Below are 24,566 nucleotides of genomic sequence, written 5' to 3'. Positions count from 1 at the left end.
TGGTATCCCATATGTGCTGTAGGCTCAGTTAATGTACTATAAAGGTATTTTGAATGCTTGGCATATCTTGTGTTGTTTAATTTTTTTAAATTGCGTTAAAGAAAGTCCATTCAAATTACTTAGCATTTTTATCTTCACCAAGGAGGTTGATTTTGGCAGCTCATGTGTCTGTAAACACGATAGCTCAAAAAGTTTAGAATGAATTCTAATAACATATAGAAAGTATAGTATAAATATTTCAATTCTGTGTCACATTTGACCTCTGACCTCCTCCTTCAAGGTCCATAGATTGATCTGAAGGTCAAAGTGATAACAGTGCTATATAGAGCTTTAAAACTTCCTCTTTCTGACTGCCATTGTTTGTACTGACAACATAGGGGCATGTGGAGAATGGAGGGGATCCAAATATGACTGCTTCAAGGTCAAATAACATCAAACTTAAATTTCATATTCTCTGATCTCACTTTAACATTTAGGGTCTGCCTTTTCTTTCAAGTTGACCCCAAAATGTGTTATGCCTAGGGCTGCTCGACTATGGCAAAAATGATAATCACGATTATTTTCACTGCAATTGAGATTTTTATTATTTATTTAACAATAACAATGTTTTGAATAATGACTTTAAAGATTGTCAAAAATAATATAAAATAGTGTGCAAATACTGATAACAGTGCAAATTTTTGCAATATAAGAAATAAATGAAAAATGTAAACCTCTATGTTTAGTGAACTTTGCAGTGTTGCTCTGTGGTGCAGCTATGACACTGTAGCAAAGTTTACACACTATTGATCCACGTCTGACTCCGCGAACCCATAATGTTTCCACACCACTGAAGTTTTTTTTACCTCTCTTTTCAACCAACGGCAGTCACTCTCCTCTCCAAATAACTTCTGCTTAGCTTTCCGAGCTTCCCTCGGGTCCTCTTAATTGTTGTAACAAGTGTTCGAAACGCGGAGAGGAGCGCTCGATTTGCCACACGGAGCAACATGAGAGTAAAGTACGAGGGAGGTGCTAATAATCGGCTCAGTCATTTTTAATGATCGTTGAAAGCCCAGATTGTAATTTAGATTAAAATTCGATTAATTGAGCAGCCCTAGTTATGCCTTTTAAAGAAAGTGTTGTCAAGAAAAAAGCGAAGGAACCGGCTGGTTATTATTATTATTATTTTTAATAGATTATATAGTAATCAATATCCACGCTCTTCTCTATGAACTACTCCTACAAAATAAAAGCCTGCACTTTGTGCTTGTTTTTATTGCATTACAATTTTTGTTATGGTTTATATGAAAAGAACAAAGAAAACAAATGTATAAAAAAAATAATGCTATTCTCTTAAAAGAAAATGATTCCCAGAAAGTGAGCTGTTTTGGCTGAGGTTTGCACTCTGGGTGCTTCTTGTCTGTTACTGCTTTTCGTACAACCAGTCCTTCGTCTTTCCTTCGTCTGTGACTCATCTCTTTGCAATAGGTCACTCAACTGAATGGGTTGTATTCTGGTTATAATCATATATAAATAAAAAGTTGCCAAGTGCCTATGTTATTTTGCAGTTAAGTCACTGTCTTGCAGCAATTACATCATTGCACACTTGCTTAAGTTTTGGTCATGCCATGGTCTCCAACCACTGTTTTCCTCAGTGTGGCTGTAGCATGATTGGAAGTTAAATTGATGGTTATAAAGTTATCTCTGGGAATGTAAAACAGCAACAACATAATACTAAGTGTTATTCTACTGATGATTTGACAAGGTCCATAGACAGATCCACAGCTGTAATTTGATGGCAAAAAGAAAAGACAACCAGAAAAGGCACACAAGAAGGAGATATGAGCAGCTGGTGACGTGCTATGCAACGTAAACGAAATGCTCGACTGAGCTGGAGCACTTGCTGGGTTTACTTCATATGACAGGAAATGGAAATTACAGATTTTATTTTAAAATTTAAATGTTATTATGTGACAATAGTGTGCAGGCTCCTGAGGAGTTATAAGCTTAACTTTAGATATTGTTAAGATAGTTTTAAGCAGCTCTGGTATTCCTCCACCCAACATTTCCAAGGGAAACATCCCTGCTGTTGCAGAGCTAGTAAGATGAAAGTGCACCAAAGTACAGACTGTTTTTGTTCTGGGTGGGTTAATTATGCTGCTGTTTGGGAGGTGAAGGACATGAGGGTGAGGGTCACAGTAGTCAGTTGTCTGGAACAGCAATACTTTGAAAGGTTATATGACTTAAATCTAATTATAAACCAAGTCCAGTGTAACTGACCTATCAATGATAACCTGAGTTACTGTGGACAAAGAATGATTGGCCCGATATGCCAGGGTTTGTTTGCAGTGCTATACTCTTTGTGATCAGTTAAGTCAGGTGGCTCGATGGTGTATCGTATTTAAAAACTCCCTGGCATTTTTATTTAATTAAAATGGAAAAAACTAAACCTGTTATAAATAAAATATATAATAGTTCATAAAAAAAAATCTAGTCCTCTTTAGATTGAAGAGGCTTTCTCCCAACAAGCCATACCTGTTTTTATTGTTTTTGATGTAGCACTTGGGTGTTCTGGAATTTCTCTGAGCATTGTATAGTCTGACCTTGGGGTGAATTTGCACCTGGTAGGATTTACTGTGATGAATGTTTCACACGTAATACTTCTCACTGTACAACGGTGGACTTTATGACCTCTCTCAGATTGATGGGCAGCAACAATTTATTCTTTAAGATCATTGATGGCATTGTATGAACTAGGGCTGCCACAAACGATTATTTTGATAGTCGAATAGTCACCGATTATTTTTGTGATTAGTCGACTAATCAGATCATCATCCATTGGACGTAAAACGTACAGCTTATTGCACCAGCAGCATCTGCTCTTATATAACTATCATTGGCTTACAGCTTTAAGTGTTTAAGGTATGTGCAAACTAAAAATAAAGACAAGATGATAGTTTATTAAATTTTAATGAAGTTTGCAGATTGTTTCGGTGAAGTTTAATAAACTCAGCCGTCTGCTCCTTGCCATCTAAAATATAACAGGACACCAGAGTATATTCTCCAGCATCTCACACTTCTGATAATCAGTTGTCTGCCTGACGTTTATTCAGCTGTGTAAAAACTATAACTTTAATCTCAGCCAAACCGATTTACTCAGGAACAAATAAAATACTGAAAAAAGCCAAACAATAACATTTTTAAGTTATCTAAGTGACTTATATATCATGTTTAACCTGAGTAGCAAAAGACAGCAGTGGGTTTGAAAACGATCTGCCGGGAGTCCGGTGTTCTCACCGGCTCTAGTGAGCCTGTAACCCCAGTTAGCTAACGACGTAACAGACGTCTCCGAAAACGTCGGAGCGCTTTTGAAAATATGTGGTGTCTTGATAAACTGAGCAGATTTTTGAAGTTTATACAGCTACATTCTCATCTGAAAATATGTTAAACGTTTATTTTGTGACCCAGAAAGAATAATAAGAGTAACATTAAAACTAACTAGCTACCGCCATTGTTGGAAACTGAGCTTCTTCTTCTTCGGAGTTTAACGGCAGCTGGTATCCTTGTACATGCAGTGCTGCCATCTTCTGTTTCAGTCCGTTATTACACTAAATCCTACTACTTATTCCTGCGTCTTTTGGGATCTTACAAAGCTTCAAACGACGCGTCTACTATTAAATTAGTCGTCGACGATTTTGATAGTCGACGTAATCGTGACTAGTCGACGTAATCGTGGCAGCCCTAGTATGAACACACACCTGAATGCTCACGAGCAGCAAACTGCTTTTTATATAGGTGCTCACACTTGCTGATGATCGGTTACTCAAGTCCATTTGATTAAAATGCACCTGGATGCTGGTTATCCTCTTAATTCTTATGGAAGCAGTAAGGGTGTACTTAGTTTTTCATGCAGTACTTCTGCATTTCGACTTTTTAAATTAATTAATGACATAGTGTTATATGTCACAATTTGTATTTCATCTGAGGTTGTATTTCTGTAATTTAAGACCTGACATTGTTTCTAGATTCTGATACAAAAAAACGAGCTTGAAGTGACTGTACTTTCTTTTTACATTGACTGTAACTGTCAGGCAGCAAAAATACTTTTTTCTTGCTATGCGGGTGGATGTTCGTCTAATGATGTGACATCACGTGTAAACTATGAATAGTGGAGGTAGTTTTTTATCCCTCAGAGGTAGGGTTGGGCCATATTATACCGTTCACGGTAATACCGGTATAATGTTAGGCAACGATAGGAAAATGAAATATCGCGATAGAATGGGAGTAAAACGCGCGTGCGCAGTGCCTTTGTTTTCATACGCACATGGCCGATTGTTGAGTGAAACAGATGAACCAGAATTGGTTTGTAAAAATGGTGCAACTTCCGTGATGTGGAACTGGTTTGGTGTTTGTCCATCAGATACACAACAAAGCACATTTTTTTGCAGAACATGCAAGCGGCCGTTGTTATTGTCATATTTGTCGGACTAAGATGCTCTTAAATCTGGGAGTAATCTGGGTCCTAAACTCCGTATTCTTCAGGTCAAACAACACTGCAGCATCACTTAGAGTTAAAAACTGTCTAAATTCTTTCATCTTTAATAAAACGATCAGCATTGCTGCTTTACCAGGTGTAACTATGAAGTTTAACTTCCAGGCATCCATGAAAACAAAAGTTATTACATTTAACGGAGTTAGAAGTTAGCAGGAAGCTAGCGGAAGTTAGCTCGCTAGTTTCGCTAGTTACCTAAGCATGATATTGCATGTTCTGACTGAGAGATTTCTGAAAAAAATCAAACGTACAGCTCTGCTATCACTTCCAACATAAATGAAGACGGGAAACTAAACAGCAGTGACGTTTGTAGGGTTACTGAAGTTGGGCTAGCTGGTATATAATGATGTGCTACGTGATCGCTAGCGACACAGCTATGTTAGCATAACATAAACAGTGAAGCTGGAGGACGAACACTAACACTTTTCCACTTATAAAAGTTAACGTGAAGGTTCTTCATGGTTAGAGACAAATGCAATCGCATGGCAGGATGCTGTAAACGGACCAAACTTCAGTCAGGAGAACAACTGAGATAATCCATCCACAATACGAGGTTAGTCATTAATATACTGCAGCAACATGGGAATAGAGCAGCTGCCAGAGAATTCAACCATAATGAATCAATGGTACAGAAGTGGAGGAAGCAAGAAGAATGAGTTTAATAAAGTTTGATTTATCTGACTGCTTTGTTTCGCTTAATGTGCCTTATAATCCCGTGCACCTTATGGTCCGAAAAATGCGTACTGCACACTGCAGTTTAATGTTGCAAAGCACCTCTTTTTAACTTCAGTGGATATTATACATGGTTATGCTCAGGATATGTCAGCCCATTTCTACTGGAAATGCCTTTTGGTTAAACTTTCAGCAAGGAATTTGCATTTGCACTGTTACATTTTTATAAAGCTTTAATGTACATAAAAACCAGCTTCTTGTTTAAGTGAAAATAAATGGAAGGTTGTCTTTTTGCGCTAGTAATGTTGTGGAGTTGTATTTTGTCTCGCATCAATTATATCGTCGGTTATATCGTTATCGCAAATTTTCAAATATATATCGTGATAAATATTTTTGGCCATATCGCCCTGCTCTACTCAGAGGTCTAATTTACAATTGGTGGTATCCCTAACCCTATATTTGGGGAATGGCAAAACAGTCTCTTTATTTTTGTGTTTTTGGAAAAAAAAAATGTCCCAGTTTGAAGAATAATTTTCTTTGTTCCCGATTGCCAGCACTAAAAAACAAAATATACATATTATGATTGCCTAGGGTTAAATTTACTCTCTGGTTAGTAATGCCGTCGATGACTTGGCTCTCAGCGGGATAAAGCATTTGTTTGCCGTGCACAGTGGAAAATATCACCGATCCCTTGCTGTGAAGGTGCAGTGGAAATTCACATGCAGAACATGTCGCAGCTGAAGTTTGCCACACTGAGAGTATGGAAAAGGGCTGTAATTTTAGTAACTCTATTAGACCAATTAATGCAATTTTGAAAATGCCGTAATGTGGCAGTGATATTCATCGCAGGTTAGCAGAAACCAAAGTGATGTGTGAGCCGTTGCATGTGATGAATGAGTACACAAATGGATTAAAGCAGGATTTCATGGCAGGGGACGACTATTCATCACTTCACTCTCATTTGCATTACCACTTGTGCTTTCCAAGTTCAAGTGAAACAATCAGCAGCAGCTTTAGTCTGTGTTTTTTTTTTTTTTAGACTCCAAACGACAGCTTTTTGGCTGGCTTGGCTTGATACAGAGCAGAATCTGTGCCTGCCGCCATCCGAGGCAAACCTTACATCAGAATGGCAAGCTGCATCACTGTTACAAACACTGTCATCACAGTTGGCCGCATATCCGAGGGCCACACATCAGTCTCTTGACTAGGGGCAAAATTCCAAAATGCAAATTGACCAGAAACTCGATTGTGCTATAGATGCAGGTGACATGAAAAACTTGCATTTGGGTAAAATGTTGGAATTGGGTAAAAAGCTTTACATGCGTTCACTCGTTATTCACATAGTTTTGTACTTTGCCAGAAGAACTCGGTTATTATTGCGATGATTCCTGTTTATAAATGAAACTATTAACAAACACACACGCACACACACTGTGTAAGGTTTTGAGCCACCTGCCATTTTGTTATATTGTGATTCCAAAGACCTTCTTGTAATTGTAGTCTTGAACAATATGTCACCAGACTGTCTGAAGTTCTTTAAAAATGTTTCATTTTTCAGTTCAATCCTTGTACCTGACCATTTTCATGCAATGCACGTTTGTTTGTTAGACCATGCAACACTGACGTCATTAAAAAACAACAAAAATAAATAAATAAAAAGGGCACCTATCTCGAGAGATAAGCCAGCGTTGTCTATATATAACAGACAACTGGATAAAGATTTAGCTTTAAATTGTTTTATTGGGCATTTCTTACTAGCAGCCTATTGCAACACTAACAGCATGATTCACATTTTGTCCTTTGTGTCAGATTTAAGATTAACATAAGCCAAAGTCGCACTCAAAGTCTGGCCTGTACGTGTTAACATATTTGTGTTCATGACTTTTTGGGAAGGTTAGTCCTGTGCAGGGTGTCAAACAGCTAGAGTGTAAGAGACTCGAATAAGAACACTTGTGATGCGGCTGCATGTAATCTTTCTTTTCTTTGCCTTCTTTCCATCAGCCGCTCTGTCGCTCCACCCTTTGAGGTTGCGGACACAACTATCGCTTTGAATTCTGACTTTAGTTTTTGTATCTTAATAGACAGTCCCCACAATCCTGTCATCTAATTTTACTAGCACCCACTTGCCACTCAGATCCTGGCATCTGCCTCTGACCATCAGAAACACAGCACACATGGTTTCACGTGTAGTGACATTTTTGTTGGATCGGTCCAGTCCTTAATCCAGCCAGATGGATTTCTGCTGCGACTGCCAGACCACCAGTCAGGGTTTCTGCTCACTGCTGTGGATAGCACACACAACACCAATCACTTACTAAACCAACAGTGTGTACTCTGGTTAATGAATTGATCCATCTCCCCCGATCATGCTTTCATTCGTAGTGTCCTCCACACATCAGGACAATTGCTCAGACTCTGTATAAAGCAGTAGCCAAACCTCAAATAGCAAAGGTTCAGTATGCTTAAAACATACTAGTTTGTACAACATAAACTGTTGAAAAGTAAGCTTGCAGTCATAGGGACTATTATAGTTATGTGAAACAGGACCTTTCTTTTCAAACCTCACCAGTTAATGCATAAAGTGGACCTGATTATTGGATTGTCTGTTTCGTTCATTATGCTGCTTAGCGGGTTTTCATATAAAAACAAGTTTAAAAAGAAATTGAAAGATAAAAACACAGGATCAAACGAACCCCAGAGTGATTATAAGGCCACACATTATTATATACACACCACACACTAGGGGTGGGTGATAGAAACGATATACGATAGAAACGATATAAATTTGGCCAACGATGGAGATTTTGACTATACCGCTCTATCGCGATAGTGCATGTTGATGATGTCACCAAGCTGCGCATCGCAGCGGCTACAACCATTATCATCTGCAAATTATGGAGGTCGACAGTCATAGCAAAGAGATGAAGCACTTTTGAAATATGGGGAAAGCCAAAAACTGCGCTTCCTCCTCTTCCGTAACATTGATTCATTAATGTTGAATTCTCTCGCAACTGTTCTATTCCCATGTTGTTGCAGTATATTAATAACTAACTTCGTATTGTGGATGAATAATCTCAGTTGTTCTCCTGACTGAAGTTTGGCCCGTGCATAGCATCCTGCTATGCAATTGCATTTGTCCCTGACCACCAGAATCCCTCACGTTAACTTTTATCGAGTGGAAAAAAGTTGGCGTTCATCCTTCAGCTTCACTGTGCTAATGTTATGCTAACATAGCTGTGTTGCTAGCAATCACGTAGCACAACATTATATACCAGGTAGTCCAACTTCAGTAACCCTGCAAACGCCACTGCTGTTTAGTTTTCTGTCTTCATTTATGTTGGAAGTGGTAGCAGAGCTGTACGTTTTAATTAGTTTCAAAAATCTCTGTCAGAACATGGTATGAAATGTTTAGGTGTAAACTAGCGAGCTAACTTCCTGTTAACTTCTAACTCTGTTAAATTTAATAAATTCTGTTTTCGTGGAAGCCTGGATGTTAAACTTAATTGTTACACCTGGTAAAGCAGCAACGCTGATAATTTTATTAAAGATGAAAGAATTTAGACCGTTTTTAACTCTGTGTTCGTTTGACTTTGGGACCTGAAATGGACGGAGTTTTGGACCCAGATTACTCTGCGAAGCTCCTCACTACGGCAGCCGTAATGCTCTGACAATCCATCAAGCAGTGTAGCTTACCAAAGTAGTACTAAAACATTTTTTTAACGGATTTCTGCACGCCCAAATCAGTTCGAGGTCAGTAAGCACAACCAGAATTCATACGCACACTCTGAATTTTTGAGAAAATTAAAGGATTTTAGATGTGCCTTATAGTGTGGAAAATACGCTATACAGAAGAAAAGAATATATCGCGATATATATCGTTACCGCACATGCTTTAAATTATATCGCGAAATGGATTTTAGGCCATATCGCCCAGCCCTTCCACACACATTATGTATTTATGGTATTCTTCAAGGCAAAGATTCAATTCGGTGATTAGTTGGAGTGACTGTCTGTTCACAAATATTAATGTGAGCAAAGGAAAAAAAATCCTCCAATTATTTGCTCGCCTAAATCTGCTATTGTGCTGCAATATCCGTCTTTGCTACTCAGACTGTTGAATATCATATCAGGGTTTTGTTTTTTTTTAAAAGACACTTTTTGCCAAGACGGTGAGTTTTCAGAGTGAGAATAAAGTAAGTTGAATCTGAATTGTGAGTTTGCTGTTTTACTCCCAGATTAGATCATAGGCTTTGTTGGATCTTGTTAAAACTCAGTCTTGTTCCAGTGCTATCAGTAAAAACTGTTAAAGGTCTAAGTAGCGTGATCGATTTTGACTTTTATATGCAGCTCTTTCCAGTTTTTGTTTTTTGTGTGTGTGATTAATAATGATGGCACCTTTCACAGGTATGCATTTTGGCCTGGCCTGACCCAATTGCCTGCATATTTGGGCAAGCCTCTTTTCCATTGAAAGACATGATTTCCATTTGCCATAATGACAGAGTAATGGCATCACACCTGGTGCTCCACCCTCATTTGCTTACACATGGAAACACACAGACACTTGTGCAAGTCAGTCTGACGCACTAAACAAGAAACTTGGCCCAAACTAAGCAAACACATAAATTTCTTTGAAAAATTGGGTGGATTTCTTAGATGCCTTCCAAAGTAGGAAATCACCGCCCAGTCCATTGTCTTCCTGTCTGCTGGGGCCTTCACTTTGCCCCACACCTTACAACCAAGTGAAAATTCAACCTTTTACTCAGTGTTGTGCGCACATACACTGAACAAAAATATAAACGCAACACCTTTGTTACTGCTCCCATTCCCCATGGGATGGACGTAGAGACCTAAAATTCAATCCAGATACACAATATAACCATCCCTCCCAAACAGTGGTCACAAATCAGTCCAAATGTGTGGTAGTGGGCACATCTGCTATATTGAGATAATCCATCCCACCTCACAGGTGTGCCACATCAGGATGCTGATCTGACATCATGAGTAGTGCACAGGTGTACCTCAGACTGCCCACAACAAAAGGCCACCCTGGAATGTGCAGTTTTGTCTCACAGCAAAATGCCACAGATGCCACAAGCAATGAGGGAGCGTGCAATTGGCATGCTGACAGCAGGAATGTCAACCAGATCTGTCGCCCGTGCATTGAATGTTCATTTCTCAACCATAAGCCGTCTCCACAGGCGTTTCAGAGAATATGGCAGCACATCCAACCGGCCTCACAACCGCAGACCTCGTGTAACCACACCAGCCCAGGACCTCCACATCCAGCAGGTTCACCTCCAAGATCGTCTGAGACCAGCCACCCAGACAGCTGCTGGAACAATTGGTTTGCACAACCAAACAATTTCTGCACAAACTGTCAGAAACCATCTCAGGGACGCTCAACTGCATGCCCGTCGTCCTCATCGGGGTCTTGACCTGACTCCAGCTCGTCGCCGTAACAGACTTGTGTGGGCAAATGCTCACATTCGATGGCGTCTGGCACGTTGGAGAGGTGTGCGCTTCACGGATGAATCATGGTTCACATTGTTCAGGGCAGATGGCAGCTGAGAATGTCCCAGTTCTTGCATGGCCAGCATACTCACCGGACATGTCACCCATTGAGCATGTTCGGGATGTGCTTGACCGGCGTATATGACAGCGTGTACCAGTTCCCACGAATATCCAACAACCTCGCACAGCCATTGAAGTGGAGTGGACCAACATTCCACAGGCCACAATTGACAATCTGATAGACTCCATGCGACGATGTGTTGCACTGCATGAGGCAAATGGTGGTCACACCAGATACTGACCGGTTCTGGGTCCCCAGACCCCCAATAGCGCAAAAAACTGCACATTCCAGGGTGGCCTTTTGTTGTGGGCAGTCTGAGGTACACCTGTGCACTACTCATGATGTCAGATCAGCATCCTGATGTGGCACACCTGTGAGGTGGGATGGATTATCTCAATATAGCAGATGTGCCCACTACCACACATTTGGACTGATTTGTGACCACTGTTTGGGAGGGATGGTTATATTGTGTATCTGGATTGAATTTTAGGTCTCTACGTCCATCCCATGGGGAATGGGAGCAAAAACAAAAGTGTTCCGTTTATATTTTTGTTCAGTGTATAAATACACACATTTGGTCTTTTTGTTTTTTTTCCTTATCCTGTTTCTGTTTGCATTGGGGAGAAAAAAGCCATCTATGGTATAATGCTACCATGTGGACCCGACAACAGAACACTGCCTGGATTTTTAGTTAGCAGGACGTGTCAGTGGTTTGGACATTTATCCAAATATACAGTTTATTTACTAATTTACTAATTTATTTATTTGACCAGAACTTTGTTGTTAGGCTAGTTGCATTGTTACTATTTAAGTATGGTCAAATAAAATGTAGTGAACTTGTATTTTCCTCATTCCTACCTCTGAAAATACAAATTTAAACTGCTGATTTATTCTGTGTTCTGGGTTTAACTGACAGACTAGCTAAAGTTCCGCTTTACTTTCATTTAAATATTTATCCTGTTCACAGGACATAATTTCATTTACCTATGGAGAGTTTAGTCCACAATCACAATATTCTCCTGTTTTATCTGTCACTCACCTATGTGTCTTCAGCAAGTGAACTGCTCAGCTGTGAACCCATTGTGAGCTCAAGCTCTCATATTTGGACACTTTGTTCCCAGTAGAGTGCAGATGATGCCTTATTCATTCTATTTTGTACAAAGGTGGCAAAAGTACAGACATTCTGTACTTGAGTAGAAGTACAGATACTACTGTTAAAAAAAATACTCCAGTAAAAGTTGAAGTACTCTATCAACTTCTTTAATTAATAATGTAATGGCTCAGTCGATTTTCTTAGTGTACAGGCTGGTGATCATCTGGGCTGCTGCTGAGCAGAGGTGGGACCAAGTCATTGTTTTGCAAGTCTCAAGTAAGTCTCAAGTCTTTATCCTCAAGTCTCAAGTCAAGTCTCAAGTAATGTCAGGCAAGTCAGAGTCGAGTCTCAAGTCACTGGTGTAAAAGTCCGAGTCAAGTCACAAGTCTGAAACTTTGAATTTCAAGTCCTTTCGAGTCTTTAAAAAAAACAAACGAAAAAATAATGTTGCAGTTATGCTAAATGTAAATATTAGACCATGTAATTTTAAAATCTGTGTTTTTCTCAACACATACAAAATAGTGAACTTAGAAAATATACACAAATTGTGAAATTGCACCTCTTTAAAATGCAGCTCAATTAAACTTAGCTCCAAGAATAATTTTCACCGACAGTTCTGAGATACGCTGCATGTTATTCTTGGATGCGGTTGTAGGACCAGCTTTAAAATCGCATGACAAAAATATCATACACATTAAAAAAAACTGTATCACCAACGTAGCCTGGAAAACATTTGCTAGTTAGATGAAGTCAGCTATCTCATTGTAGCATATTTATATGCATATTTATAATCATACGGTTCTTGGAGTGAGCGCATACACTCATGAAGTTTAGTAACTTCCGGTCACTGCAACAAGCCCAGGTACAGTTTACCGACGGATGGGTGCAGGACCTTGAAATGCACCGTGTAGAACGAAAGACCATCGTACGTATCATAAGTTTACCAGTCTCACAAATCGTCTTCATAAATACACATTCGTTAACCGTTTATTAATAGGACCTTTGAGCTCAACGGTAATTAATTAGTAGTGGAAATAATTTCTGGTAGCATCACAGAAATGTAGCAGTGACAATAATATTGGATGCTGTAATCGCACTGGGCAATTAGTGATACAAAAAACCTGTTTTATCCTGTGAATAAAAGTATGTGTTTTTGTCAATGTACCATAATAACAGAAGCGAAACGCAATATTGTGTCAGGACAATTCACTATTTATGCACAATAAATAAAGGAGCATAGCGCGACAATTTCTGTTCAGCGCCAGACTTGCTTGTAACCTATATCACCAATTATGTTAAGAAAAATGACGCATTAACTACAACAGCAGACTGACCTTTGTGTAAATGCTTGGAGCAGACTAACCTGTGAGCTGGAGTGTTCTAGGACGTTATATTTGATCTTTGAATGGCTGCAATCCAGACCATCCGTCGCGTCTTTGTTACTTCGGAAACATGGCTTGAACAATTTCTCTTCAACGACGTAATCCGATAACAACCGATCTCTTTACCCGTCGGCTTCCCGTGGCTGTCATGTGACCGGCTATTGCAGTTAATAATACAACAGCTTCTTGACATTTTTGTGTTTCTTTTTATCGCTGTGTGACTGATTTTAATTGAAAGCCTGCGTGCGATAGTACCGCTTGCCACGAGTTCCCAGAATCCTTTGCGGTTCTACCCGTGAATGACGTCACATTTTCAATCTCCATATAATATGCATGTTAAATTTTATATTTGGGGTAAAATATCAAGTCTTTTCAAGTAAACCGGTTCAAGTCCAATTCAAGTCCCAAGTCATTGGTGTAAAAGTCCAAGTCAAGTCACAAGTCTTAGAACATTTTTTCAAGTCAAGTCTAAAGTCATAAAATTAATGACTCGAGTCTGACTCGAGTCCAAGTCATGTGACTCGAGTCCACACCTCTGCTGCTGAGGTTTACTGCTTTTTGTGGATGTACACAATGAATTCAACCAGATATCAGCAGATGTTTCATAAGTTTTTCTGGATGACTTCCATTGTCTACACTGACAGTACACTGTTATGCTGGCTTTTTTCTAGATGGTTTAATCTCTCTGGCTTGGCTTTAAAATTGAGCTTTCGTTGTTCTGAAATTGAGTGGACAATCTGGCCAAAAGGTCATAACCTGACAGTATGCAGTAAGATGGCCTTTATTTATCCCTGAGCAGTGATAAGCTTTGTAGATAACCCTCTCTTAAACCACTGTCAATAGCTCCTGTCATCACTGCCATCCAAGAGCAACCCCTAAGCCCAGCAGTTTGGTGATTAAAACTGTTAATGTGCCTACCTCTATGGCTCAAATTAACCTAACATATAAAATCCTACAATATTGAAAATATAGCTAGTTACAAATAACAATAACAAACAATACAAATAAGGGCGATGGGAGCCCCAGCAAAAAGAAACAATAACAGGAATAAGACTACAAACCGTCAGATTCTGGCTTCTCCCCTAAGCTTAGAGTTACTTGTATAGGGCTGCTAGTAACTCCCACCTCAACTTGTTATTAATAAACAGAAACTGTAAAACCAGCAGAGGGATGATGCTGTTGGTGATGGAGATGAGGGAGTAAATAAGAGGGATCAAGACACCACTTACCAACCTCCATGCTGTAGCTTCACTGGCTTTATACGGTTGCGAGTGAGCCTTCTGCAGCCACTCAGGTAGGAATACATCAGAGGAAAGAGCAGGTTGATGAGAATGGCAGACAATAGGAGGTTGATGCACGTGCTGGTGCACTGATGGTGCTCGTAACAAAAACAAACCTCCATGATGTGCTCCAAGTCAATCTTGGTGAGTAGCAAAGCCCTAATAACAAGGTCTCCTTTGCTCTCCTTACATTTATGCTTTGGGACTTTTTGAGGGTAATGTTTCATCTTCATTTTTAAGATCTGTTAAGGCTTTAGTCCTCTGCTTTGCTGTAGAAGTGTTTGATGATTCAGCTCCACCCTACTCATGGCAAACTCTGTGGTCTTGGTTAACACAAGTCCTTGTAGTTAGGTTTAGCACTCACTATTCTGTGGCATGACTCTGGAGAGAACAGCATGCTGCTGCTTGTGCCATTAGGTTTTATTCTAGTCCTTTCTTCCTCTGCAGCATTATATTTATTTTATGATGATCACTTGATGTATGATCTGCTATAGTTTGACGAAATAGCTATGTGGAATATTAAGTGTTGTGAATCCACCAAAAGATTCTGTAAGAGATTACTAAGGAATAGATCATCATACATCATGTTATTCTTATCTCCCAAACGGTTTGATGTATTAGGTTTTGTTGGCTTTATCTGACGGCAGTAGTAGAATACTGCAGCTGCTTAGGGAATGATTGTTTGGTTGTAGAGCACACCCAGCAACCCAGAAAACCCGACCACATTTCACAGTTACTGCCCAAAGCATTACCCCAGAAGAAGTGATTATTATGCGATATTGGCCAGCTGGTGTCCTAGTATTGAGTGTATATGTCACGGTTTCCATGGTGACTGTTTTTTTTTCTTCTTCTTCTTCTTTTTGGTTTTTTCATTTGCACGCAGTCACACAGATGGACAGGATCTTGGAAGCAGCCAGATGTATTGTCTTGGACAGATTAGAGCCGTGTCCATGTTGTGCTCTGAAATTAAACAAGGGCATTTGTGTTTGACTGTGAATTGAGTACAGTGAGAATAACAATAACCTTATATGAAAACACTGTTTTTGATGAGCTGCAAATAAAAATGTGCATTTCTGTCTCTTCTAGAGAAAAACTGTTTCTGTGGCACCTGAAGCTCATATTTCCTCAGAGCAGTTCAGAGTTCACTCAGAGGAGGTGAGTAATCAAGTAATAATTACATTTCTTCAATAGTGTATCACAAAAGTTTCTTCTAAATCTTTAGCGTTTAAGTGTGCCCTGAAACCAAAGTGTGTTGATATTGAATTGAAGTTGGGACCATTATTGATCCTTTATTTTCTCTTGCATTTGCCTCTCTATTAACGATGCCTATTTTTGTTGCAGGGTGTCTGACAAACAAACCTTGAAGCAGATCTTGACTTCTTATATTCACCCTACAGAGTCGGACCCTGTCACACGTCAGAAGTGAGCTTTCCCCCCTCACATTTGAAAACAGAACATGTGTTTTTTTTTTTTGGTTCAGTTTGTTTTTAGAAGCTGAGATATTTATTTGAAAAATGATGTAAAAGCTCTAAACATTGCTTCAAGAAACTGAGTCTGTAAAAGGAAACCACTTCTAAGTGAAGGTTGAGACACTAACAGAGCCACACAGAAATGTGTCTGTAATTAAAGTTTCATCATTAGAACAGGAAAACCAACATGTTCATGTGTACATATTGTGTACACATTTAAAACTGTAGGATAATTAAATTCAGTTTTATTTATATAGCAACAACAATCACACCTTACAGCCAAGGGTTGTTTACCTTACAACAAGGTAAAGACCCTACAATAATATAGAGAAATCCACAGCAATCAGACCCTTTGAGCAAGCACTTGGTGCCAGTGGGAAGGAAAAACTGTTTTAACAGGAACAAACGTCTAGCAGAGCCAGGCTTGGGGAGGGGGGGGCAGCCATCTGTCACAACCAGTTTGGAATAATGGGGGAGAAAGACAGGACAAATACACGCTGTGCAGGAGAGCCAGAGATGAATAACGTAGAGAGGGTGTCTATCTCCCAAAGCCAAACTGGGAGCTGGTTCCACAGAAGAGGTGCATGAAGGCTGCAGGCTGTGCCTCTTCTGTTCTACTTTTAAATACCCACAAGTTCAGGACCTTGTATGTGAGGAGAAGGATTTTAAATTTGATTCTGGATTTAATGGGGAGCAATTAAGAGAAGCCAGTGTGGGAGAAATATGCTCTCTCTGTCTGGACCCTGTCAGTACTCCCTGTCAGTTGTCAAGGGACAACTTTGACAGTACTGAATTACAATGGCCCGGCCTAGTAGACAATTATTCGAGTAATCTAGTTCCCGTGAGCTGTTAGTACCTTTCCTTGCTTTGGAATGTGCTCCTAGATAAAACTTTGTCCTTGCTTTGTGGCAGTGTGGACAAGCAGCAACTGTGCATTGATTCATTTGGGAATAGTACTAGTGACTTGCCGTCAAAGTGAAAACTATTTCTGTGATCTTGGGAGTAATTTCAGGTATGTGATCCCTTGTGTTTAGCGTTACTGATTTTTATAAATCTGCTAAAACTCCAGCTTTATCTTGCAGCAAAGCTGGAAATCATAAACTAATCCGTTTCATTCAGCAATAGAAATTCAGCTCACACCGATTTGTTTAGTTTTTTTTTTTTTTAAACCCATGAATAAAAATAGAAAACATAACAATGTGATAATAGACCTAGAAGTTAACACCTCTTTGATGTATGGCTTGAAAGACCTCTAAGTTCGGGGATAATGACTGCTGCTCAGCCCTTTGTTTTCTGTTGAAAAGTTTTAATGAGCACTTTTTATTGTCGGCAGCGAGTTTGAAGTAGTGTTTTGTTCGTAGATTCTCATAGTTGAGAAAGAGAGCGGAGAAAAGGAAGCCAAATGAATCATTCACAGTAATTATAGTTGAAATGTGGATGGTGGCATTCATACTTAATGGTTTAATGTCAAGTATCCAATTTGACCTGCTTCAAAATTGTAATGCATTGTATACAAGATTTTTGCATTGCCCAAAATTGTCTCGTAAACTGTCACATTAAGCGTCTGAATCAGCTACAGCAGAACAGCACAATAGAGTCTTGTGTTCAAATAGAACCATGGTTTTGACTGTGGGTCTTAATACGCTGTAAAAGCTCTCCTGCTATAAATCATGCTTTTAAAACTGCTTTCACTATTTTCATTATTTTTTGAACTCTGACAATACTTAATACCTATTTTGATCTACAAAAACTATCATTACTTTTCTTGTACAATGGACCCTGGGTGGATGATGTAAACTGGTTGCACTGCAGAGCTATCATTACAAAGTTGCTATTTCTGGGCCATTATATTAACTGTTAAAAAAAAAAAACCACACACACACACACACACACACACATTACTGTTTTTGTTTGTGATTTCCAGGTGAAAGAAAACAAAGGAAATGATATTAGTCTTTTAAAAATGTCCTGATGATCAGAAAAAAGACAAGAATTGGGCTGTAGTTTTGGTGGACATAGACAGCTTCTAAAAGTTGACTAAAGGAGCTCAAAAATGATCCTAGCAATGAGCTAAAATGAGGATGACTAAAACCAAATGGTGTGCTTACAGGTTTTGTCCCACATGGAGTCTAAAAATCTTTGGGTAATGAGTGAATATCGATTTCCTTTTAGACTGCTTATGAAAAGGGAACCGGTGGTCACCACCAACATCACCTAGGTACATGAGCCTGCTACTTCAGTCAGCTCAGCAATCCAGATAATTTAGACTGACTGCAGCAGAATGTGCCTCTCTCGCTGTCTTCATTTTGATGTGCAATTGAGGTTCATGTTTTACTCCTCAACAACATTGGGGCCATTCCAACCATCTGACAACAGTGACAGCCTGGTGGTAAAATGACTTTCTTCAAATTTTAGAAAACCTTAGACACAGTGTGTTTTAAATAGCAAATTTAAACTGCTGATGATAAAGTTAATATAAGCTTTACGTTTTTGTGTAGTCAGGGTTCAGTTCTAGTAGTAAACCCTCATAACCTTTTTTTTTTTTTTTCTTTTTTTTTTTTTTTTTTGCCTGTCCCGTTTGGCTCTTTTGCCATCAGAATTGTTGTCTAAAGGCAAAGAAAGATGCCCAACGGATTTACTTTACCAAATTGACCATCCCAGCCTTGCCATAATGGTCCATTTGATTCACCTTTTATTGTTTATTTTATTTTCACTTACTGAATATGGGACAGACTTTACTGGGGGGAAGAAGGGGAGAAAGAAAGAGGGAAAGAGAAACAGCTGAGAAGAGGGACGGGGGAGAAGGGCAAAAACCAAAAACCAACAGAATGAGCAGAAAAAGAAGAAAAAGAAGAAAAAAAAATGCATATATCAGTCACCTGGGTCACCTGCTGAGAAAGAAAAAAGAAAACAAGCAGAAGAGAACAAGAGTAATAGAATAAACAGCATCACAATGATATATGGGAATATGACAGTAAATACTAAATATTAAACATTATTGTGCAGCACATAAGATCAACAGAACACAGTGTGCTTTGAGGTAGGAGCCAAAAAGGGTGTAGTTTGTGGGTGTGATCACCCGTGTGTACACCTGTGAGCATGGACGCGCTTGTTTTTTTAAAAGGTTCCTTCATGTAATGATCTGCTAGAGGGTGTGGGGGGGCCACAGCCCCGTCCTCCAGGGCATGAAGCAGGTATGGAGGAGATCAAGACTCCAGACATCCAGAGGCCCCCAGAACACAAGAGACCAAGGAAGACCAACCCTCATAACCTTAATGAAACTGAAAGCCTTGGGAGGCTCATGTTCAATAAAAGATTTTGATAGCTACAGTTCACCGTTCCACAGGAAGTTTCATAAATATTACTGTATCTAATTAAAGTTATCTGTAGAATGTGAATGAGATGGGTTGCCTGTAACGCTGGTGATTTCTGCTACTGTGCTTTGTCACAGCTATGCTCATGTTTCTCAGAGTGGATAGATTGTCAGCTTTTAATAAGTTGAATTTATCTCCCTGCACACAGAAGCTGTTTTTCAAGAGGTAATCTTCTGTGCTGCTCTTTGTTATCGATCAGCTCAGTACAGTTCAGTAACACAGGATGTGGTCGGGGTCTCCGCACGTTGACATACATTTGCTCTTTTTTTCCATTTCCCAAGCTCTTGTTTCTCCCATCCTGAACAGTAGTCTTTGAACAGGGCAGCTTCTTAGATTGCACTATTTCTTATCTGAACCTCTTACAGAGCAGTGATTTGACTCCTCTGACCTAAGCTTTATACTGATAACAGCGATCAGTGCCTTACTGCAAAATCCACATCAAGAGCATTGTGTAGAGGTGTACAGCTCTTTAAATAGAGACGTGACATAGTCTTTGCCAATCTTTTATACACAGGCTCTTTCTAGTTTCAAGCCAGTGAGGTTTCAACTCTGCATGTTCCATTGGCTAGCTGTTCGCAGCAGGCTCAGGTGCTGTGGTTGACAGTACATACAGTGATTTAATTTGCATAGGAACCTCAGTGGGAGCCTATACATATGTCAGTCAGTATACCAGTGTACATTTGGATCACTGCTGTGCCACGCTCAGTCAATGAGCTCTTTGTGTTTTGACCCTTTTCGTCACTACCTTAAAGCTAGTCACTGTGGCCATATGTTTAGTTCTTGGTGTTAATGTGAGTTTGTTTTTCAGGTTGAAGATGTATGTGCAAGCTCGGTTTGATCATGTCAAAGTCTTCATGAAAGTGGAGGGAAGAAAGGCTAACTCTGTCAGGTGAGATGCTCTTTCACTCCATCCCTAGCATCCCCCTCTGTATCTCCTCTCTCTACATCCATGATTCTTCACTGTGGCCCTTTACTTTCTTCGTCACCTCTCTTGCGCACTCTGTTGTTTTTGATTGATTGATCTAAGATATTCAGACTCTTCTATCTTTACTATCTTTTTTTCCTGCATCTTCATCTATGCCTCCTATATCATTCATGCAGATGTATTCTGCTTTGCTTTTGAGGGAAGCAAGACAGAATCTCTGGGAGAAATTCACCTGGTATCACAGAAACTCATGTCGAGGGGAGTTAACAACACAGTGATGGCACGGCAGGCATGCTGAAAACAGTCCATGAGAAAACAACCTAAAGTGTCACACTGGGCAAATTTAAATCTGGTCAGGGGTTTTTGATCTTTACCCCTAAGCCGTAAAAGGCTGATGGTGTAATGTTGTCACCCTGCCAGGTGAGCGAGCGGGCGCGCACAGCTAAGTTTGTGAAAGTGATACCTCGAGAACAAGACGACGTAGGAGCTTCATATTGATACCATAGGTGTATATACTACTGTAGGACAAGGCTATGGGATAGCACTGGTGGTTGTTAGTATTTTAGAAGTCCTCAGCATCTTTTGATCACAGCTTGCATGTGGTGATAATTTTCTTTTTACATCTGTGAATTAGCTAAGTTATTTAAAAATTTGACATTTGCTTCTTAGACTTGGGCTCTCTCCACTTTGCATACCTTTTGTTTTGCATGCGCCTTCTTTTTTTTCTTTTTTTTAAATTGTGCATTCATTTTTTGAACGGGTCAGGGAGAGGTGATGGTAGCACCCATCTGCCTCGCCTACTTTTAGGCTCTTTGGCAGCCTTCCGTTTCTACTTAGTGACAAAGTGAATGATGATCCTTGGTGCTCATTATATTTGCCCCCTGGCTGAGATGAGACATCATAAAACTTCCCATCCTTCATTCTTGTCTCACACACACACACCATCATTTTGCTTTGCAGCAGCAGGTTCAGCTGCACACTTCTTCTCAGGAGATAAATTAAATTTTATAAAAGCATATAGAGGGATAAGAGATTTACCAAGACCCTTACCTTTTTATCCTTAATGCATAGTTTTAAATTCTTCTCATCTCTGAGGCCACAAATATGAACCTTGTACAAGCTAGTGTATTACAATAAGTTCATAAAGGCAGTAAGTTTCCAACCATTACAAATTTCTATAAAGTGTAGCACAGTATAGTATAGTCTACTAGTCACTTTGTTATATACATATAAACTAGAGATGGACCGATCCGATATTACGTATCGGTATCGGTCCGATACTGACCTAAATTACTGGATCGGATATCGGAGAAAAATAAAAAATGTAATCCGATCCATTAAATATCACGAAAGCACCTCACAAAACTTGCAACACGCCGTAACTCGCCTCAGAACGTTAGCACGTCGGAGCAGTATGCATCACGTGATAGAGCGGCTGTGGCATGCGGGACCTGTGGTGGTCTGGATAGCATTTGGAGCTTCGCTAGCAACCCGGCATTTCATCTCCGACAAAGTTATCCCGAGAGAAGTAAAGCAAGTGTGTAAGTCCATCTCTGAATGTTTGTAAAGCATTCCTGCGTTAAGCTTAACAAGCGATATATGGAGCGACTGCTTCTTCTTGCTGCTACTTCAATCATGAAACTGCTTAACGATCAGCTGATCGGCTTTTCTGTCGGGAGTCCGTGTCTCTAGTTTGCTTTTGGCCCACTTCGCACCAGAAAGAGGAAACCAGCGGCTGAACAACAGCAGCACGTTTAAGCTTGATCAGCTGTTGTTAGAATGTATTTAATATTACTTTCTACTCGAGGATCTTTTTCTACGTAGCTGACGGCTGTAACTGTGCAGGGGCGGATCTAGCAAAGTTTAGCCAAGGGGGCCGATAGGGCATTAACAGGGAAAAGGGGGCACAAAGACATACTTTTCTTTCTTATTCTCATTTAAAATGTCTAGCTTTTAATAAATAATTATCTGACACCCAAAGTTTTAATTTGATGCAAAATGAATAGAAGTCCATTACTGTATATAGTAACTATTAAGTATAATATATATACCCTAGTAAGCTATAGTACATTTTCCTTTGGGAAGGTACCATCTGTGCAGTCTGCAATTTTGTTGAAGAAAGATGTTGAATCTATTTAATATTTCTTGAAAAATAATTGATTTCTGTGCATTTTTTTTCACACTGCATCAAATTAAGGTTGATTACGTCGATTAAGCATCATGAGGTGGAGTGTGAGGGGTGGTTCCCCATTTTTTATTTATTTATTTTTGTTGCTGGGAGTTGGAACCCTATTAGTTAGGTTGCTTAATATTTACGCTAAGTACTCTTTAAAATACCAGAATAGGGAGGATGGTGCAGGTTTACAGTTTTTTACAGACGCTAGGACACATTTCTCAATACTTAGGTCACGTTTGCAAAACTCCTCACACAGTGAGCACAACAGAAGTCTATGTGGGCTAAACTGAGGACCAGTTATCATTGTTTTGGCACAAAATGCATTCAATGACTACATCTCTCAAATTTCATGAATCATCTTCTCACTCAGACACAACAACTGCCAAAAATCTTTGTACGTACAGGACATTTTGCATGTGCTTACATACTGTTTTCAAAACTGTTAAACTTATGGCCAAAACAATAACACAATGCAAAACTTGAAAAGACAGCAAAATCCAACAGCAATATTTTATTGAAACATATTTTAAATCTAAAAATGCAGTTTAACCAGCCACAGCTTATTCTCATTGTAGATGAACATCTATACAGGTGTTACTCCTTCAATTTTTCAACTCCTTCAATTCTGGCATGCCAGAAGATTCTTTCCTAGGTGCATTGCCCTAGATGACATAAGATGTGATGTGGCCAAATGGAGAAGACCGAGTAGAATAGCATTACTATTGTATGTGTATCAGTGGATGGTGTGTATACAAATTCTTGTATTTTGGGATTACTTAGTGCAAAAAAATAAAAATACATAAACAAATATTAACGAATTCTGCATGATGTCTGATTCATTCCAGTAACATATATTGAAATTATAAACAGAGATGTGTCCTTGTTTTACACAAGAAAACACTGTAATGCTACATGTTGTTAGTGTTTTTTAGGTCATTGTTTTGTGGGTGACAAAGTGTGTTTGTCGGCTGTCAACCTTTTCTAGTGTTCTGGAAGAATGAGGTTATTTGAGACCTGAATGAAGTGTTTTGGTAGTTGTAGTGCATTTTGAATGTGAAATGAACTGCTTTGCCAAGCTGACGGTCAGTTAGGAGGATTGTGTGAAGAGTTTTGCAAAAGTGACCTAAGTATTGGGAAATGTGTCCTAGCGTCTGTAAAAAAACTGTAAGTTTATTAGATTGATCAGTATTGCTGAACTATGAAATATTTTTTTTTGCATACAGGTATAACAGAATAGCTTTAGTGTAGTTGTTGTTTTAAACTTGAGTATGAACTTATACAAAATGCAGCAAGATATTTAAAAAAACAGTTTTGTTGATTAAAAAACACTATATCGGATTCATATCGGTATCGGCAGATATCCAAATTTATGATATCAGTATCGGTATCGGACATAAAAAAGTGGTATCGTGCCATCTCTAATATAAACCACGCTAAAATTCATACTCGTGTCCTACCTTAATGTTATTTAAACCTAATACAGAGAGAAGGGACAGCAACAAGCATCTATAATAACAACAAGGGAAAGTCAGTGCTCTGCAGCCATCAGAGCTCTGACTTGCTCAGGCATGGACTCTGAATCCTTTATCAGCAGCTCATACTTGAAGCCTTGTAAGACGATAGTCAGGGTCCGTATGGATTGCACATGGTTTTCTAGCACATGATTCAAGAGCTTTATTAAAGTGGAAGCTTGGGAATTGGGAACCTTTTTTGCATTCTTTAAACCATTCCTGAAGTACTTCTGGAGTGTTGCGGGGTACATTATCAAATTCACCCTGTATGTTTTATCTGAAAGCATAAAGCATCATAGTTTTAATAAAATATTGATACACTTTTTATGAAAGGCAGTGACACAGAAGATGATGGTGGAGTTTTGCCGAGAGCTTTAATAATCATGTTGACGTGTTTCTTACTTTAAAGCTGAGGTGGATGTTATAAACATAAAAGTAAATTCAAAAGGACGTTTTTAGAGAACAAATTAGAGATGGAGCTGTGCTTTCTAGAAGTGTGACTAATGTGTGCGTCGTAACTTTGTTCATTTAAAACCTTTCTTTCTTTACAATGATGCTTCAAATTGCACTTGTTATGTTAC

At 39.2% G+C, this 24,566-nt stretch overlaps 1 protein-coding gene across 2 annotated transcripts in view; it reads left to right on the top strand.

Annotated features, from left to right (window-relative positions):
• znhit6 (zinc finger HIT-type containing 6) overlaps positions 1-24,566 on the top strand; it is a 49,123-nt gene that overhangs the window by 16,004 nt on the left and 8,553 nt on the right. For both annotated transcript variants that reach the window (XM_085387359.1, XM_085387358.1), the window contains exons 6-8: positions 15,617-15,685; positions 15,872-15,952; positions 20,182-20,262. In XM_085387359.1, coding sequence (XP_085243485.1) covers positions 15,617-15,685; positions 15,872-15,952; positions 20,182-20,262 — 231 coding nt within the window. The remainder of the gene's footprint in view (positions 1-15,616; positions 15,686-15,871; positions 15,953-20,181; positions 20,263-24,566) is intronic.

This window comes from Rhamphochromis longiceps, linkage group LG17 (genome assembly GCF_057381845.1).
Source record: "Rhamphochromis longiceps isolate RC_006_pf linkage group LG17, R_longiceps_female_GT1.1, whole genome shotgun sequence".
NCBI classification, from domain to species: domain Eukaryota; kingdom Metazoa; phylum Chordata; class Actinopteri; order Cichliformes; family Cichlidae; genus Rhamphochromis; species Rhamphochromis longiceps.
The sequence above is the reverse complement of the archived record's forward strand: the minus strand, read 5'-3'. Positions and strand labels throughout refer to the sequence as shown.